The 20,450-nt window shown below is 33.1% G+C and overlaps 1 protein-coding gene across 1 annotated transcript; it reads left to right on the top strand.

Moving 5' to 3' along the window:
- Positions 1–11,857: 11,857 nt before the first annotated feature.
- On the top strand, positions 11,858–17,348 carry LOC119636460 (proton-coupled amino acid transporter-like protein CG1139). The gene is made up of 6 exons (XM_038031803.1): positions 11,858–12,148; positions 12,213–12,441; positions 13,476–13,597; positions 13,677–14,216; positions 15,936–16,180; positions 16,250–17,348. The coding sequence occupies exons 1-6, from the start codon at positions 12,093–12,095 to the stop codon at positions 16,453–16,455; spliced, it is 1,398 nt and encodes a 465-aa protein (XP_037887731.1). The 5' UTR covers positions 11,858–12,092; the 3' UTR covers positions 16,456–17,348.
- The last annotated feature ends 3,102 nt before the right edge of the window (positions 17,349–20,450 follow it).

Here is a 20,450-nt window from a genome sequence, read left to right as displayed (position 1 = left end):
GGGTAGAAGTGGCTGAACTGGTTAAACGCGAACCTGGATATTGGTGTTTGCTACGAACATTCGGGGGAAAGCTAGCACCTGTGAAGCCTGACAAACCAGAGTAAGTAACCTTGATACTTGTTTGTTCTTCCACTAGTGTTAATCTCTTAGCTAGTTGAGAACTGAATACTTCTGGGACAAGTAATTAGCATATATTTAACTTTCTCTGCATTTAAGCCGATGGAGAAAGGGGAATATTTGAAGTTCACGTTCGTTTTTGTCAAGGATTTTTTCCTTGAAGAATTTTTTTTTGCTTTAAATATATCGCATACAACAACAATTGAATTCTCAAGGAAATTTTTATATATATTCGGTCGGAGAGGAGAAGAGAGAAAGAAGAAGGAAATAGGATAGTGGTGACTGTCACCTAGTGGGTGCACGCTCATTGTTATGCTTTTACGGACTAAGCCCTCGCCGTAGCTACGAGCAAAGCATGGCATTTGAGATTGGATCCGTAAACTTAGACCTGGTAGTCGCTATTCTTATCTGCTCGGTTGCTCATGCGGGTTTCAAATAGGAAGGATGAGGATAACGTAAACACATTTAATTAATAATAAGTGATGGTTTTATTAACTTTGTTATAGACCTTAAAAGGGCTTTAAAATCGTTTTTTTTTAGCTGCCAAACCTTTTTAAATTTTAATAAGAAAAATTGAAATCATCTTATAAGCAAAAATTTTCTAGAAAAGTAAAATTAAATTAAAACTGAAAAATATATTTAAAATTATTTTCAAGAACAATTACAGCTGAGCAGTATAATGCTCTGGTGATGGTCTTAAACATTTCAAAACTGAATAATAATGAAGTACAAGAAAAGATCTTTTTGATTATCCGTTACTCATTTCCATATTTTCAGTAAACAAAAATGAAAAACAAAAGAGGCGGAAGACGAAAATATTCACAACATCTGGTTTAATTACAAATTCTACTTTAACTCAAGCGTTTGTTAATGAAAGTAATTTTTATATCGGACACTGGATGGTAGCGATGTGCTAGTTTTATCACTCAGTACGTGACATTCACAGATAATATGTGTCTGCTATTGTCACCGCCGCTAAGATAGAAGCGTCGAACACCTCACACATCGATCTCCAAAATTTTTTTTTGAAATTCACTATGGGCCATATATGGAATCTTGAAAAATTGAAAATTCCTAACCATCTACCCAAGTACAAATTTCCAAGTCTTTCTTACACCAAAGCGTTCACAAAGTTCGGTTGCATGTATTGCATGATAGGTTACTAGGTGGTCACGCCCACAACTTGGGGTTTATTAAATATTCTTTTAAGGTGAGTGATATGTCAAATTCATCCTAATGCGAATATAATTTTCTTACTTGTTTGTCAGTTTGATTGAAGTCTTATAGCGACGTGACATGTTGTGCGCTCATATGCAGATTACTTTTGGTTAAAGTTTAACTTGGTTTCTCCTTTGTCTTGACATCTGCAATATGCTGGCAAAAATGATGCTGCAGACGCATTTTCATATTCATTAATTTCTTTTACTTTAATTTTTTTAAAAGAACAGTCAGCATATTTCGTTGACATCATATGTTAATGAGTGGCTTTTTTTTTTTTTTTTTTTTTTTTTTTAAAAGGTGAAAAAGAAAAAGAAAAAGAGAAAGAGCAAGAGCAAGAACAAGAGAAAATAAGAAAATGTATGAAAGAGTTTTTAAGCATTCACTTAGTGGCATATGCTAAAGCAATTATCCATATTTTTGTTTTATTTTTACAATTAATTTTTGGTAATTTTTTTTCATTTAAAGAAAATTAAAAAAACAAAATTATTAATTAAATGGTCTGAAGAAAGGAGCATAGCATAATAAGTAAAAATTTACTTTGTTTTAAATAAGAAATTATTTTAAATTGGAGCACTAGCACTAGTTGCAATTGTCTCATCAAGTTCTGAAAAATTTGAGATGGAAAGTCTAATAGGAAAAGTCTTTGTAAAGATAACCGATTATATGCAAGCGCTCAAGTGCGGTAGAGTTTTTTAATAAAAGCCGATAGCCCTAGATGCTAGTGCTTTAAGACTTTAGTCTTAGAATTTATTCTCTGGCTAAATTTATAATAATAATAATAATAATAATAATAATAATATATGCAAGCGGAAGTATTGGAATATATTGTATTATATAACTTGAAAATCACGAGTGCGGCAATACTTTCTTTCTTAGTCATTGAAATATTAGCGCGCCCTACTTGAAGGTGGCAAGACCTTCTCTTATAGTATATAATGTACTGCAGGTAGGTAATCTTTTTGTTATTGTAAAAGCGTAGCTTTTAGTATATAATTTATTTTGAAAATGTATCTCATTCAGACACTAAGGGACAGAGAGAGAGCCTATGTTGGTAAATATCTCAATTAAAATCTCGGTTTTTATAGTTTACCTTGAAAAAATTCGTACAATTTGAAATATCAGCAAAGACGCTTGCGGCTTAGATGAGGAGTTCACTCTCTTATCCGCTTTTTTGCATGTAATCAATGAGTCTAATTAGGCGTTTCACTTGTTCTGTCCAAAAATATATAGGCGATATTCCACCATGCGTTATAAGCAAAGCCGTTTGCGAACGTCTGCGTTAGAGGATATTTGTGACATTTCAACGCAAATTAAATTCCTGCAAAGTATTAAAAAAAACATGTCCTTAGCTTGGATTCGAACTCACAAACACTAAAACGTTATTTGGCCAAGAATGTTTGTTGGTCTAAATACAAAAATGGCACAGCACTGCCTTACTTCATTCCTTATACCATTTGCTGCAAGGTTTTATTCAGTTTGTGCGAATGTGCACAGTACAAAAAGAACTTAAGATAAATATTAAATCAATCGATTCGGAATAATTTAGTGAATAGATTTAATTCTATCTGATGTACTTTCATGTTCAATCTATAGCTGGATATTTTTCAGATATTTTGGACGAAAATTGGTGCATTGGCATGCTTTGCTTTAAAGGCGTATCCTTTTAAAAGTGTATTTTCATGTTGATCCTAATCCGCACATTTACATCTTTATAACGAATCTCATCACGATGTGCCTCACAGTCTCAAAGTGAGAAAGAAATCCCCTATGGTACAAAAAACGGACAAATTAAAAAAAAATTTTTCAAAATATAAGAAAAACTTTATTTATTAACCAAGTTCTATATTAAATTTTGCTTCAGTTCACAGCTCGTAAAGATATTATGAAATGCGATGGTGATTATCATTCTGGAATGATGAGTTCCTCAACATATATTTCCTTCTCTCTCTATCTCTCTCTCTATCTCCTTCCAGTCCAAAATGCAGAGGGGAGCAAAACTATTTGAACGTTCGGAGGATCAGAGACCCACCGAAACCCTCACCTTTTCGTGGTGCTCTCTATAAACGGTAACTGTTTAGCATCTATGACCTGGCAATGGGTTTTTCTCTTCAAAGCCTCATTAGAGTATCGCATGAGGATTCTGAGAGAAGAGGGCATTTTTTTCTCTCATTCAGTTCTTTGTCATGGAGAGGTATGTGAGAACAATCATTAGATTAGATCGTCATGAGCCGTAGAGCTGTGTTACAGGCACTTTCAGTGCATTGAAAGTACAAAAGCGATTTAGCAACGCACCTGTCACTGCTATAGAAGTGCGAGAAACCATTGGACAAAATGTATGAATGAGGCATCATGGGTTAGAGGTAAAAGAAACAATTCCTCCAAACTGGATTTTGAAAGTTTAAACGAATTTGAACGTTTTCGAAATCGCGCTTACCTTCTTCCGTAATTCCTCTCGACCTTTTATCTGACTGCTTTGAAATTTTCACTCATAGGTAGCTTTAAAATAGCATTCTTAAGTGAGCATTAAACGGTTCTTTTAATTATTATTTTATTTTATCGAAATTTTTGGTTAGTCATGTTATGTGCTTTTCAAGGCTTATAATAAAAGTTCCCGTATATCGCGAAATAAATTTCACAAAATTTTCAATTGTTCAGCATTTGTTTGCATTCAAATTGAAATTAAGAAAATTAATGTTCATTTATTTTTCTACTTACATTCATTTGCGCATATGCAAAACACATTTTGATGCGTTGAATTAATTAAATCTCATTTTCCTAATGCATGACGCTTGAATTATGTTCCAGTATATGTGCACTTTGCGTTTTATAAATGTGCAAAAATTTATATTTACACAAGTTGGGATTGTGTGTGTTCGTGCATGTGCATGTGCATGTGTATATCCATAACTCAGTGTTAACTCAGATAATGCTAAAAAGCATATGCACGCAAATACAAAGTCCTGAAGAAAAATTTACATACGCTCATTGACAGTTTTAGTGTGCTGCACATACGTACACAAGTGCGAAAGTGCATGAAAAAGACAGCAAAAGGAAAAACGAAACAGCATTAAGGAAAGCTTTATGATGTAAGTAGAAGGATTTTAAAAATTTATTCATAACATTTAGAAAAATTAAATAAAACGTATGTATATATATATATACATATATATAAATAATATATAATTTTAGTTCCCGTTCCCTGTCAAGAAAAGGAAATTAACTCATTGAAGAGGGAAATTCTGAGAAATATTTCTACTAAGACTTGGGTCGATATGTGCTATAGGCTCTCATTCAACAATTTTAGGATATTGGAAGCCTTTCAGATCGTAATTTTCCCTAAAGTGAAACCTTCACCAAGAGAGAATAGAAAAACATAATAACTAATAAGCGAATATGGGTCAATCGGACGAAAAACTTGCACTGATCAGGAATATGAACACTTTAAAGGAACGGCCACATGTCTGCTTATCCGCCCGAATATTCGAAATAAAAATCGCGACTTAATATTCACGGGTTGCACTCTCAAGTGCGGTAGAGTTTATTGTGGCCACAGCTATAGTGAGCGTATAACATTTCCCGACTTGACAACTGAATTTCAATTTCAATGTTATTTTAATTTCAATTCATTCGCCTGAGTGGTCGAGTAGCAGGCAAGAGTCTCGACTACCAACTTAATGGTCGTGGGTTTAAATCTCAAGTGCGGTAAAGTTTTTAATAAAGTCGAAAGCCTTAGATGATAGTAGTTCATGACTTTAGTCTTGGAATCGGTTCTCTGGCAAAATTTTTTAATAACAATAATAATAATAATAAATTCAATTCAGTTCTTATTTTTTTATAAACAATTTTATCTAAATCAAACTATTTCACAAACTTTCTGAAAATGGTAAAGATATTAAAGTAATTGCCGTTATCGCCGAATATTGTTGCCCGGGAAGACGGCTCTTTATGTATGGAAATAAAACCGCTGAGGCGTGGCAGATCAATTCGAATTGTTGAGAGCTAAACAGTTTATTCCATTGTGGATGATATCATAGCTTACACCAGTTGTGGAACGAGGCATACTATGTTTGTTCAGAACCATTCTCTGCACCGATTTAGGCCTACCTGTCCGTCTGTTTGACTATGTGGTTTTTATTGAAGTCGAAGGTCATAAATTTTGACATATTTTAACAAAATTTGGAAATGTGGTAAACTGACCCATTTCGCTTTGGGTTGGAACATTTTTACAAGGCCTCTTATGACAAGAAGCGTAGGTAATATTACAAAAATTTATGTTTTTAAAATTCCCCGTCAGGAATTGCTAAGTAAGAGTGTTATGGCATTTTAAAATGGTATAAGCAATTTGAAGAAATTGCGATGATTTTTTGAAGCACTTCCCATAAAATCGTGGCCGCGAAAAGCAAGCGTTTGTATGGAAACAAGGCTTAATTTGTAGAGCTTAAAATAAAAGTTGGTAGCAGTTCGATATAAAAATTAAATGTATTGTGTTCATACTACGTAGAATTGTTTTATATAAGTACTTTCACGAAACGCAAGCCTTATTATTATTAATTAATATTAATTGTTTCGATATTCTTAAAATTTTAATTCTGAAAGATTGCTGGTTGACCCGCTAAACTTCATTTCTAAAAGGTTAGAGAAAAATAAAGAGAATTATTTTATAATTTTTATAATTTTTTTTTAAATTTTTATTGATTTGCTCAGTGTAATACCTAATTAAAAAAGTTAGGATTTTAAGCCAGGAGTTTATTGTGTTAAAGAAACGAATTGACTTGAAATGCGTAGCTATTTTGTTTAATTAGTTATCATCATCATAGTTTATCGCCATTCTTCCTCCCACTTCAACGGTAAAATTTTTAAAAAAAGTTCAATATCAATCGAATCAGAATGAAAGTTCTATAATTTTGAACTTCTAATATTATAAGCGAGACACTTGAAATTATCTGAATAGCGGCATGAATATGTTCAGGCAAATATTTTACAATTAAATCACAACATAAAAGCTTTTTAAATTTATTTGGAATAAAATGCAATATATTAGATAATACGTTATTCTGTTATTTATTTAGATAAACATGTACTCCTTTACTTTGCCATTTCAATATACAGTACGTTTATCAATCATCAAGCATTGCATTGGGAGTCATCATGTGTTGATATTATCATTTTCATAGCCGCCACAGAGACGTTGCGGTTATACTCATCTTGTCAAAACGTTTGCAATGTAAAGAAGAAAGCTTTAGAGAACCTACAATAGAATATATTATATGACCGATCCATTGATCTTGGCTATATTTCACAATCCAAGATCGTGCAGAAGATAATATTGATTGTTAAAAAATTCAGACCCACGGTTAATATAACTTTTTTCCTCTTAAATTATAAAAATATTGCGCGCGAATAATGTTGTTCTAATACATTGGCCAGATCTCATCTCTAACGAAAAATTCATGTTATTTTTAGATTGAGCTTTCCCACTACCAATACTTCGATCGTGTTCTTAGTGACATCGCTTTTGCTATTTTCAAAGCAATGGAAGATTCGAAATTTCGTATGTTGATCAAAGTTTGCTATGCGAGGAAAAATGTCGTTCAGATTCACTATTGGATTGAAAAATTTCGTTCGGGGAGCTGAAGTGCATTTTTAATAACTTACTGCATCACTCTGGGTAGAGGCAACGTTAATGAAGAAAATTGAATTTTGCTGGATATTTGTTTTCGTTTAGTCTCGCAAATTACTGATCCATGGATTATGTAAGATAATAAGTCAATAGCAGCTGTAGTATAAAAGCAATCGGTGTAAGCCGATATTTATTATTTTTCTTGCCTCTGTTTTTTATTTATTTGTTTTGCACTCTTTACCATAAATCAAAATATTTTCATTTTATTTCTATCCTTGTTGGTTAGACTATGTGAAGAAGGATGTGCAACGAGCATATGTGTTCTCACGTGTTCTATATATATATATATATATATATATATATATATAAACGAAGTATAGTCAAAATGAATGGCATTTAACATATGCGGTTGTTGACAGATTGTCTAAGTATTTGTCACAATCCACAATACGTCATAAAGCAACAAGACAATATTACTTTGTTAAAAATGTCACAATCTTCTTTCACTTAAACTTCAGTTTGCTAGCAATTAAATGTAATCGAAAAGTAAATAAGTTTAAGAATTATTGCGTATACAACAGGAAATATACAAATTGGCCATAAGTTTATAAAACACGGAAATATGCACCGGAGGATGCTGCGTATAAAATGCTGTTAAATTATGTGAAGGTATTATGTAGAAAATGTACGATACTGCATACGATAGGTACGCCGGCGAATTCGATCTATCGTTTCTGTCAAGTTAGTCCATAAACAAGAATTAAGCTCTTCATTTCTCCGGGACTAACTTACAATTTTTTATGACGGAAGCCACTGTAAAATAATAATAAAACTTCGGCAGTTATATTAAGTTAAAGCTAAGTCAACCTAACCTAAGCTAACCTAAATTAACCTAAATTTTATCCACGTTAATTGAAGTTGTGAACATTTTCAAAGGCGTGAGGGCGTGCATGCATTTTTGCTGTATTATAACGAATATGATTGTACAGCTGTACTAGGTGAAGTAATTAGGTTATTTAATGATCAGCCATGCCCGGCTATAATGTTCTTGTTTGCGTTTAATTAAATTGACTATTACCTAGCCTTAGAAATCCGATTACTGCATAGCCTCGTTAATTTAATTCATTTCACACATCACGAAATACATTTATTCGCTTATATCTTACTAGTCTCGCTCTCGATGTTTTTAGTTCCTGTTCGTTAACTATGTCTCAAAAGCTTATGCTTGGCGGTTCGGTAATTTCGTCACAGTTTATCGCAAACACTTGCGGGCTTCTATAAATGTAGAAGGATACACTCCCACTTTAACGGTATGGTGTTGTTAAAGGAAAGATTCGACCGCAGTTTTCGTTCGCAGCTATTGATGAGAGGGCTAGCTTTGACATACTTTTGTGAACCATTCGGGATCAAATGATTTGACTTCGAATGAGACACATGCCCCACTGTCTGTGTTCTTCTTTACATTGCACTGTGCTGCTATATGCCTGCATATTCCACGCTATTAATAATAATAATTTCCATAATACTCTTAAAATGATGTGTGAGAACAAAATGAAGAACGATTTCGATTGTCACATAATCTCTTCGTTGTTAACTAAAATTCACGAATTAGATTTTCACCTTCAACTACTCAAATACCTTGCATTTCTCTTTGCGAGTCGTTACGTTAATGGCGATTGTCGGTAAATCCGTTGGGAGCCGATAAATGAATTTATATTTTTCTTTCTTCGTAACAACTCGTGACACAGCAGCATTGCTGATAAAGATAGTGGAATATCCCGATTGAAATTTATAAAGAAAATAATAATATTATTATAATATATGACAGCATTTCTCTAGCGAAATTAAAAATTATATCAACGGCATAAATCTTCGATGCGTTTCACAAATAACGAAACCGTAAGAAAGCTTTATCTTATCATTAAAGCAAGAAATCGAAAACCACTAGCAAAACAGAAGCGACAAAAGATCGTAAATTTTATAAAGATCAATAACAGGGTTTAGTGCCAGTTACAAAAGTGATATAAATAAACGAAAAGAAACTTCAACAGGAATATTTAACGATACATCCAGTATACCTTTTAGAAAAAGTTTGCTTAGGAAGCATTGTAACACAAACGATTTCATGCCTATTTTATAAGGGTTTTGATTGCGAAAAATGTTTAAGAACAAAAGTATGGATTTTCGAAAATAGTATAAATAAAATGGTAAGTCCGTCTCGATATGCTGTTCATGATTCTAAATAAAACAGAAATGTTCGACTGGCACTTAATACAAAATGTTATAGTTGGGCAAGGCCTCTGGATCAATTCCCCTAATACAAATCTTTATTTATTACCTTAAAGTATTACCAGAAAATACATTCTATTTTCATGTAAAGCCTTATTTTTCACAAGAATCTTTGTAGAAAATGGGATCCAAAAAAATAGATCTTCGATCAAACTTGGTACACTTTAATTTTAGTCCAAATTACTATTATTGACCAATTTTTAGCATAAACTATATAAAGACTTATATAAAGACTTACACTTTAGGGTAGGGCGTTGAAAATATTGGCCCAAACGATCGATTTTATAAGTCGTTGTCGTTCTGAAAGTCTTTTTTCACTTTTTCATTTCCCAAATAAGGTGTTAAAAGGGGATTGGTCGCAAAAGCGGTCGGATGCAATCTGTTTCTAACAGCGGTCGTCCTTGGGTCAGGTTACTTCGGTGTCGTACTAAATTTCGTGAAAATATCTTGAAACTTGCGACTTGTAAGTTAAATACCAAAATACATGAAAAGACATTGGACAGACAGATGGAAGCCGGACAAGTTTAAAGCAGATGATTCCAACTGACCGGCATAATAAGAGGTGAGTCTTTCTAAAATCCGTTCGAGTGCTATATACACCCACACAACTCTTACATACTGCCTTGCAGATGCAGTATAAAAATTCACACATCAATCAAAATTATTCTTAAGAGCATACACCCTTCGTTTATTCTTGGCATGTATGTTAAATTTAGGTGACAAAAAGAAATGGGTGCACCAAGATAGGCTAATGTGAAAAATAATGATTATAAGAACACAAAGGCCTTTTATATTGATAATTAAAAATATATACTGGAAAGTAGAAATCTCTAAGCTGAGTTTGTCTTATGAATCATTTAATGCGTGAGTGCATTAGCCTCCAACGCATCTATTAGTTGAACAAATTTTTCCAAATTAATGTATTTATGTATTCTTTGATGCAAAGTGCGTTAAATCTATTCAATATTTGTTATCAAACGATGTGCTCCCCTAGCGGTCCCATCTGATTTGCCATTTGGCGGATATACAATCCTTAACAAAATATCGCTTCCCCATTGGGTTTAAGCCTCTTTCGTACAACTTCACTTTAGCCAGTGCATCGATTGGCGTCAACTAAGACTAGGCTAAGACCAGGAAACATTTTCGGTTATTGTGCGAAAGATCTTCCATTTTCTCTTCGCACACAAAGGGTACATTGATTCAAGGTCTTTACTGTATATCCATCACTTTACACCTTTACGACCACTTCGTTTGGAATTTTCTCTTGGGTTTCTTGCCTTTCCAGTTGATCTTATTAGAGTATTACTTGCATTCGTTTTTTTCGGGTAAGTATTATTCAGATGAACTTTGGATTTTAATCTGCCACCGATCATTACTCCGAACTACGCAGTGCCTTTATGGATGCGATGTTCTAACTGTTCAAAATGCTTACAAGAAGTGGTTTCGTTCGTCGGTTTGCCAGCTCCATGGTGCCAAAGGGTGATGCCACGGTTAAAGAGAAGCTTTCACAAATTTTCATTTTGACCCAAAGAATGAGACCAATCTATTGATTTGAGTATGGCTGATAAAAAAAAGAAGAATATAATTGAAAATCTTCTTCTTCTTCTGTTATTTAGCAAATCAATAATCGAAGGTTCGCTGTGATCTTCAGAAAAAGTCAGAAAACAGAAACATATTGAAAAATAATATTTGAAAGTTTGATATATGTGAACAATATGAAGCCCTTTTAGTCCTTAACCCTGGGAGGTCTCTTTCTAAATTGGTCGCAGCGCTTAGAATAATTGAAAATAAAACGTATTATTCTCCTTTTGCTAACAACAAGATTTGCTTTGCTTTTGATGATTACTTTGGTTTAAACTGTGAAAAGATATAACCAAGGTTTAACCTCAAAAGTACTGGGAAGAGAAGAGGAGAGTTCATTAGTAGGAAAGACTTGAGGATGATTCAATCTTATTAAGTGCGCGCTTTATTGCTCCTGACCGAATCGATTATTTTTAGGACCGATTAGAAGAACGGCAAGCCGCAGAGAACACCCCCACCATTTTTAAGATAAATTCGATCGTACGCTAAAAGCTTGCAATAAGTCATCTTATATTGAAATACAGAATTTGAGATTAAAATTTGACTTTACTTTGGATCACCACTTACATGGTGGTTATCAATCTTTTTATTTTTCAACTCATTTGTGCCGTTTCTTATCTTCGTGGAAACGGCGATTATTTGAAAATAATTAATTTCCCTATCTCATATTGATTATAAAACATATTATTAATAAGATACCCAAGTCTGACGGCCAAGTTGTCCATTAAGAAACTGTTGGATTAAAAAAAAAAAAAAAAGTTGTCCAATTTATTGCAATCATTCACTAAAATGCTTTCTTTTAATTACTTTGATAACGTATATATTTATATATATATATATATAAATCACTTGAGTTAACAATTTCCTTTTTATTCAGTTGATCGTCACAGATCAATGAGCGCAGTTTACTGATTCACTGATTCACATAATAAATAACTTGGATATATACAAAAAAAAAAAAAAATAATAAAAATAAATAATAATAATAATACAAACACACACAGTAACAGAAATAAGCAAATTAAGGGATAATTGACAAATTAAAATAAATAAAACATTTATTTAAACATTTTGTTTAGATAGAAATAATTTGAAATAGCGAGGAACGGTTTGGCGGCTGTTCTTGTCTGCAGACTTTAATACGAAAGGAACAATAGGAAATTATTTAATTATTAATAAAAAGTAGTGCTATCATACAAACATATGGAATAATTCATAAGATATTCGGAAATAATCTGCAGTGTCCATCTTTCATCGCGATTACATGATGAGTGCAAAGGATTCTAATACGGCTTTCACAATAAGCACTTTTAATTTAACGTGAGTTATAAAAATTCTGAAGAATATATATATATATAAAATAAAACTTAAAATACTTTTTCAGATGTAATATCAAAGAAACAAAAAGACTTGACGATGAATACGATCCTTTCGTTTATCGTGATCAGAAATCGGGCACTTCCACAAGAGATGCTTTTTTGCATCTTTTAAAGAGCTCTTTAGGTACTGGCATTTTGGCCATGCCAATGGCTTTTCTTAACGCTGGAATAGTATTCGGATTAGTTGGTACTCTGTCCGTGGGTCTTCTATGCACCTATTGCGTACATATTTTGGTGAGTTGATCTTAAAAGCTGCTATATACTGAAACGTTTTCCCGTTATCGTCGGGAGGATTTTTCAAGGACTGTGTGCTTTTGAATGGACCAACGTCGGATATTAAGGCAATTACAACTGGAAAATTTCGTAAGCGAATGTTACGGGATCTTTGAGCTTTTCAGAAGCATTGCAGGTTTTTCACTTAGATTTTGTCCGAATGCTAATAATTATACTTTACGTCCTTTGTGGTGGTCGATATTCGCCGCAACCCACTGAACTTGAAATAGTAATACTTTTTTTATTATACTAAATAGTACAGAATTAATTACCGAATTGTTCCTTTAAATAAAATAAGAATCATTCTGATCGGAACTGTTAATCTGTGGGGTTTGAACTTTAAACTAAATCTCGTACATTTCAAGATTTTTTTCAAAGAAATTGAAATTTTTCATACACTTACTGGTGATGAATTTGTCCGGATCGTTTTTGCGGTCATTCCTCACAGGCCCAACTATTTTGAAAAAGTACCGAAAAATTCAACTGGTGAAAGATAGTCACTTTACATGACGGAAAATTTGGTTCGCATGGAGTCATTTTTTGAACCGCCTTCCAGGTAAATGTTCTTACGAAAAATAATTTTATAACGAAAACTTATCCACTATAGCGAGTTTGACATATAAATTTACTCTATCAGACATTGATCACATAGTTGAATTTTTCGGACTCCTTTCCACATGAGATTACTTGTCAGACGCGCTCCCATATATAAATGATCTTTCCGAAAGGTGGCGGTTGCATGGGGAAAAGATATACCTTTCAATGTTTTGTGACGAAGATGGGTAGATTTTATTATTCCAAGCTTCATTTTTGTTTTTTTTTTGGTCAATTTTTATGATTGCAAGAGTTCTTACGACAATTAACAGACCAACTGCATTGCTGCTTAACCAGATCGATTCAGGGTCTTGATATTTAGAATAAATAATTTTATTTGATGAGCAACATTCTAATTAATCGATTCGCTAATCAGCTTTCGTTTTGCGCTGTCGTTGTAGGTGCAAACTTCACACGGTATTTGCCGTAAGATACGTGTACCATTTTTGGGTTTTGCTGAAACCGCTGAAAAGGTGTTCCAACACGGACCTCTATCTCTTAGGAAATGGTCAAATTTTGCCAAGTATGCATATTGTTATGTAATAATATGAAAGTGCATTTTGGAACATTGCTATTTGTTGTTGTTTCTTTTTTTTTTTAAGGCAATTTGTTGACGGTTCATTGATGGCCACTTATTATGCCGCCGCTTGTGTTGACATTGTTTTCATAGCGACCTCGTTTCGTGATGTCATCAATTGTGATTTAGATCTTAATTGGCAAATACGGTTTTATATCGCTCTGACGCTAATACCATGCTTGTTTATTGGACAGATACGGGATTTAAAATGGCTTGTACCATTTTCCGCCATAGCCAATTTGTTCGTTATAGTCACTTTTGCAATTACATTGTATTATATGTTCAATGAGTCGTTGGTGTTTGATGATAAACCATATATAGCTAAAGCATCACAATTACCGTTATTCTTTGCTACTGTGATATTTGCTATGGAAGGTATTGGTGTGGTTATGCCTGTCGAAAATTCCATGAAGACACCGCAACATTTTCTGGGTTGTCCGAGTGTTTTAAACATGGCTATGCTGATCGTTGTTACCTTGTATGCAACAATTGGTTTCTTCGGTTACATCACCTATGGATCGGAAGTACGTGGCAGTATTACTTTAAATTTACCCTATGGTGCACCGTAAGTTAATTTTATGAAAATATTGCACTGATTATCATTAGGTAGAAAAATACGCTACAGATGTATCTCATTGCTTACGCTGAGTTTCCCAAATTGTTTGAAATTAATTGAAATTTGAGAACATTTCTAAACATAAGGCAGAAAGTTAGAATATGGTATATCATGCTGCATGCTAGGTGATTTTGAAAATGCACTTGAGTAATTTTGAGGTTTCATTGAACGTATAAAACGTATTCCAATGATAAATCCATCATTAGCAGTTAGTAAATAACTGAACATGTTCACCTCAATGTGTTTACTTCTTTTTACTTTACTTCACTACTGACTGCCAACGTGACTACTATACTATGTTGGTTACATACATACATACGTTGCATCGTAGCATTATATTTTTGTATACATCCAGCCCGTGATTTGCGCGGTAGATGAGTTTGCGAAAGTTTGGTATAGCATGATACTGCAGAAAGAAGAAAATAAAGTAGATCCCTGATGATGCGTTAATTAATTTGAAATTCCGAAAGAAAAGGCGTGACCACGCTCATGACAACTTAAAGCAATGTAAAATAAGATTTGAAGCTTATTTTACTTATAAAAATATCGATACGTTATTAATATATCGTCTTCCTCGTCCGAAAATAAGATATACATTTGCAATTTTAGCTACAACTTGTTGTTTATAGTCGGATTGCAAAAATATAGTGCCAGGTAGAACTAAAAACAAAATGATAGTTTTGATATATAAAATCGCATGCTTCTCTAGCAGAAAAGTTTTCAGGTCAAGTTCAGGAATTATTTGGTTAAGTTGGGTTTTCTATTTTCTATTATATAAGCCGAGCTTAGTTTCCGTCAGTTAACTACTTACTGTAAACTGTGTAATTCGGACGTCCCGTGCGTAATAACCGTAAGTAAAGAACTATATTCCACCTCCATGAGTCTTTGATACTGAACACGCCATACAATTTATATTGGAATATAGTTTATTTTTTTTTCTGAAGGCTGCTTCAACGTGCTGAGACATTTGAAATATTTGCGCCAAGTTTATAAATAATTGCGGCTATGAATTGTTAGCTGAAGTCCCTAACTTTTTTCTGGTTAATTGCGGTCATGTTTGGACTGAAGTTTTTGATGGTCCTCGCATACGTGTGCATCAAGTTTTAAATCGACATTCCACTTCAATTGTAAGAAAAATATGTTATCATTAGGCGTTCTTAATACCTATTATCAATCAAGTGTCTTGATATTAAAATTTAGAAAAATTCAAAAAGTAAAGTTAGTCGATTTGGCAAATAAAGCAATCAAACCAATTGCGGTACAAAAGTGAAACACAGTGAACTAAAGTACAGGCAAGTTGAAAGATACTCGTCAGTGTTTGATTTTTTTCACAGTTTCTGTCATTTGATGGTTACGGAAGAAAGATGTCGATTATCGTGGTTACGTAAGGAAGATATCGACGTCTGCGTCAGTTTAGTTCCCTCACTTACCGCCTGACATTTCTAGGCAAAGATTTTAATTTACTCATACAGATGCTTATTGCATTTTTTGCTTTCTTATATATAATACATAATACATATATATAATAGCAAGCCGTGTAAAGTAAGGCTTAGATGTATAGCAGAGAGATGCTTCAATTCATTTTGGATTTATGTGATATATGATAGGTTTATTACAGTTTTGTTGTTACATTGCATTACATTAAATAACTTTTTTTTTATTCGTCAGTTTAGCTGATGCTGCTAAAATATTAATGGCTCTAGCGATACTCTTCACTTTTGGCTTGCAATTCTATATACCGAACGATATTTTGTGGAGTAAAATCAAGCATAAATTTGATCCGAAAAGTCATAATATCGCACAAATATTACTAAGGACAGGTATTATACTGATAAGTGGTGGTGTTGCGGCAGCCATACCGAATCTTGAACCATTTATTAGCTTGGTGGGTGCAGTGTTCTTTTCATTGCTGGGTAAAGTAAATTATATTTTCACGGTTTATGTTCTAAGAAATAAAGCATTTTCCTCTTTTCTAATTAAAGGTATTTTCGTACCCAGTTTTGTTGAGACCGCCTTTTTATGGCCCAATCACTTAGGTTGCTTTAAATGGAAATTAATTAAAAATGTTATTCTGTGTATTTTAGCAATTTTGGCTTTAATTGCGGGAGCTACTGCCAGTATTATTGAAAAAATAAACATAAACAACGATGTTCCAGAAAACATTGCACAATGTCATGCCTATGAGTAGAAATGTGCCTGGATCTAATTAGGTTTTTTCTTTCATTATACTAGTATATCTTTTTTAAGTAAAAAGTATCTTCAGACAATCAAGTGCAATTATTGTACTTAATAATAGAGGCTAAAAAGTTCTTGATCTTATTTTATTTATAATACAATGCCGCATAACTCTTTGATCAGATAACGATTTCTAATCGTTAAATCTCAAGCTTACTGAATCACGCTTGCAGTCTTGGTTTGACGTGGATCGACTAGCAAAAAATATACATAGGATTAGAAGTAAGCACAAGGTGAGCTCCCGTACAACTTGATCGTTTAGATTTGAGTAGAACGAGAGAAAAAAGCCCATATGAACAAATAGATAATCATGTATTGTTAAAATGATTAATTGTGCGGAAATTTTCATCGAATGCGTGTCTAGTCGAACTTCATTTTCAATAATTTCAGCTAACGGAAAATTATGCCGTCACGTCAACACGTAATAGATGTAACCCCAGCAACGAATGGCTGCGGAGACGTTAGTGCCAGATAAAATGCTTACTGATGGCGTTGATCAATTACCTGAGTTACTCATCAATGCGTGTGCTTTGCAATGCTTGATATTCTCGCTTCTGATGAAACACGTGACCGAATGATATTATTTTCTTGTTGAGACCGTTTTGTGAATTACGTTTCGAAGCCTTACTTATAAATTTGTGACATCGCACACACTTTCGCGTAGACCTATACTATTTGCTATTCCCATTAAACGTTTTACGCACTCGAATATTTTTTAAATTTGAGGCCAGTTTAGTGAAAAAATTTGTACACATTATTAAAGTGATGCTTGGCTAAGAGAACCAGAGACAACAAAATACATAGATTCTCCAACATTTTGTTCAAAATTGAGGCACTTTTTCCTCATATTTTTCAGTATCATAACAGTAGGTACGCTGTTAATTAGCAACCATTCCCGCTCTTCCATTGTCTTTATTTGTATAGGCAAAAGTTCTGTTAATAGTTTCTTGATATGACGTCGAAGTCTTCTAAAATATTATACTATTATTATATAATACGTGTTATAATTAAACAATTAAATGAATGAATAAAATATTAATCCTCGTTTACGCAATTGGACCTATTTTTTATTCCCATTAGTATACTCTAAATGAGCGTGCTTTCAGGACAGGAATTTCGAATTTTTATATAATAAGAAAAATACAAACAAAACCTAGAAAGTGGCGTTTATGTTCGCTGTAGTTATCGCCTGTGGTACACCATTCGTTCATTTACTCCACAATCTTATCAAAAATGATTTTCTTAATAACTAACCTGTGTTTATTTTCATAGTATTCCCTTGCTTACATGTCATATTGGTACCGGTGTATATATATCAGAAATGTAAACAACTTACTAATAACATAATATGAATAGGCGCTGTCTAGAATAACTCGTGAGAGAAGAAATCATTAACAGGATTTTCGGCCGTACAAATAATGACTGGCGTAAAGTTAGCCCACTGCACATAGCCCAGGTTTTTGTCTTCGCTAAAAGGAGGCATATCTTCACGCTTGGTGCGCGGCTATGCTGAATGTAATTAATAATTGAACGATATTGAAAAAATAACAAAATGATGAGGAAAACTAAGCAAAAATAGAAATTTGAAACATAATGAAATTAAAAAATCATACATATATGTTGTAAAAATAAAAAAAAAAAATTATTATTACCACATTTATCATGTGATACATGTATATTGTTGGCGAAAAGTTGCAATACATAAAGTGTTTATAAAAAAATTTAACGAACGGGGCGTAAAAACCTGTCAGAAAAACCTAGTTTCATTATAATTGGCCCGGGCCAACGCCACCAAATTCGCGCCAAATATACTCTCTCCATATACACAACCACTAAATGCAACACGTTGCATTAAGATTCAATTGTTTTTCTTTACTTTTGATTATATCCGATGTTACAATCCCCCATCATTTATGAATTCAAAAAATATTCATGTAAACCTGGAAATTTTAATGCTAAAACCTAGATATTAAGCATCGAACGTTTCATTAGCAAGAAAAACAAGAAAATTTTGTATATAACATCGATTATTTCATTAGTAACATTATTGCAACATTTAAGCAACATTTTGCATTTAGTGTCTTGTGTATAAGAGGAGGACAGGGTTGAGATGATGGACCTGGGCCGTGGTAATGAAAATAGTTTCTTCTGATAGTTTCACCATTTTTCACAACATATCAAAAATCTATAGTTGCGTAATGCATCTGGAAATTGTTATAACCCGATTTGACCATTGCTTGGTTTGCAATAACTTACTTCTTTTCTTTTTATGATCGTAATTAGAGACTTAGTTTGTTGCTAGCTAAGATTATTTAATTTTGACACTTATTTTACACGTTTGTTTTCTATTTCGCGGTAAATCATAATTTTAGCAAGGACGCGAACCTTAAACAATGGGGATTATCTTGATGGGTTATCTTCACTTCAGTGAATAAAGAGTTTTGTTGATAAGAGATAAAAAAAATGTGCCTAAGATTCTCCTAAACTTCATTTTGAACAAAATGTTTGACTGCCTACGTATTTCGTAAAGACAAAGTACGAAAGTTACATTCACATTAGGTGAACATGCGATACCCAGACTCTTAAGGCTCTTAAAGGCTTATGAGTTATTAGAGTTACATCGTGCCAATTCCAAAAAGGCGCAGTTCAAATCAATTCTGAATTTTACGTTGATCATGTGCATTATATATGTGTACATATCCTAGGGAGTCTGTTAGACTGCGCATTATACGTGAAGTAACAAAATGAGTATAGCGTTATGTAAGACGATGCGAGATAATGAATTTTCAATTTAAAATCATCATATAATACACGTGATAATGCGCAGAGCAATAAAAGTTTGGACTTAATTGATTCTAGAACTACCGACTGGACTAACGATGGTTTGGATCATATTTTTTTTGAAAACATCTCAACGGGAGCATAAGTTTCTGATAAATGTTATTAAGTCATTTTTTTCAATACGTTCTGCGTGCCTTAAGGCGCGGGATCCACCCATTCTTTAATATTATCTTCCTAATAACTTTCTATCCAAAGTTTTGCAAACGATGTAATTCCTCAAAGAGGGTCGCTCTGACTTACTATGATATATACTATTGATATTTCGCCGATTAGAAGTGAAAAAAAGTTTGAATATAAAAAAGCTTTTTATAAAAATAAAAGCCTCGAAAATTTTCTGAAACCTTATGCCATTTATTATTAGTTGTACTATTTTCGAGCCCAAAAAATGAAATCAAATTGGCGAACTTTATATAGAACTGGCTTCTTTTGAATGTTTGGAATTGTTCCATTAGAATGAATTAGTTTCAGATAAAATACTCTCAGCTTGACTTGGCAATGGATGCAAGTGGAGCGCTGTAGTAGTTTTTTCCGCAATCACCTTTATTGACAAAAAAATCGAAGAATGTAGTTGTAGATCGTTAAATAGTATATATTTAGTGCTTTGAAATAGGGTTAAGGTATTGTAGAATAAGATAGTACCGCTCCAATCACCTTAAACAGCAAAATGCTGAAGGACGTAATCAGATTTTATTGCAATGGTGGAGAAGCTTAAAAATACAAAAATTAAAGATTTGAATTTCCATATATTCGTTTAGGGCGGCTATTTCCTATATTAAAAAAGAAAAAAGCTTTTACGGTATTTCATTTCTTTAAAGCTTTCATTATTGCCTAAAGGGAACGTATTTAGAGCAAACAACACGTGCAATCAATCGGTAAAATAAGCATTGTTCGATTCAATTAGTGTTACAGCTAGAAATTGGCAAGCGAACACCGCGGATTAAATCATAATTGTTTACTAATTGTTTACCAGGAATGTTTACGGATACGGCAGTATTTGAAATATGGGGAATTATGTAACGAGCTGTACATTTAATATGAATGCACAGGGTGTTACATGATAAGAAATACTGCGTTTTAACTTAAAATTAGTTGGGATGCAAAGAATTT

The sequence above is a fragment of the Glossina fuscipes genome, unplaced genomic scaffold (genome assembly GCF_014805625.2).
Source record: "Glossina fuscipes isolate IAEA_lab_2018 unplaced genomic scaffold, Yale_Gfus_2 28, whole genome shotgun sequence".
In the NCBI taxonomy this organism is placed as follows: domain Eukaryota; kingdom Metazoa; phylum Arthropoda; class Insecta; order Diptera; family Glossinidae; genus Glossina; species Glossina fuscipes.
Note: the sequence above shows the minus strand (reverse complement) of the source record. Positions and strands in the feature narration are given on the sequence as shown.

What these genes read in the sequence shown, in the direction of transcription:
- LOC119636460 (XM_038031803.1), top strand. Translation starts at nt 12,093, where the DNA reads ATGATGAGTGCAAAGGATTCTAATACGGCTTTCACAATAAGCACTTTT. An exon ending in AAATGGTCAAATTTTGCCAA is followed by an intron (nt 13,598 to 13,676) that starts GTATGCATATTG and finishes TTTTTTTTTAAG; the next exon opens with GCAATTTGTTGACGGTTCAT. An exon ending in AGTGTTCTTTTCATTGCTGG is followed by an intron (nt 16,181 to 16,249) that starts GTAAAGTAAATT and finishes TTCTAATTAAAG; the next exon opens with GTATTTTCGTACCCAGTTTT.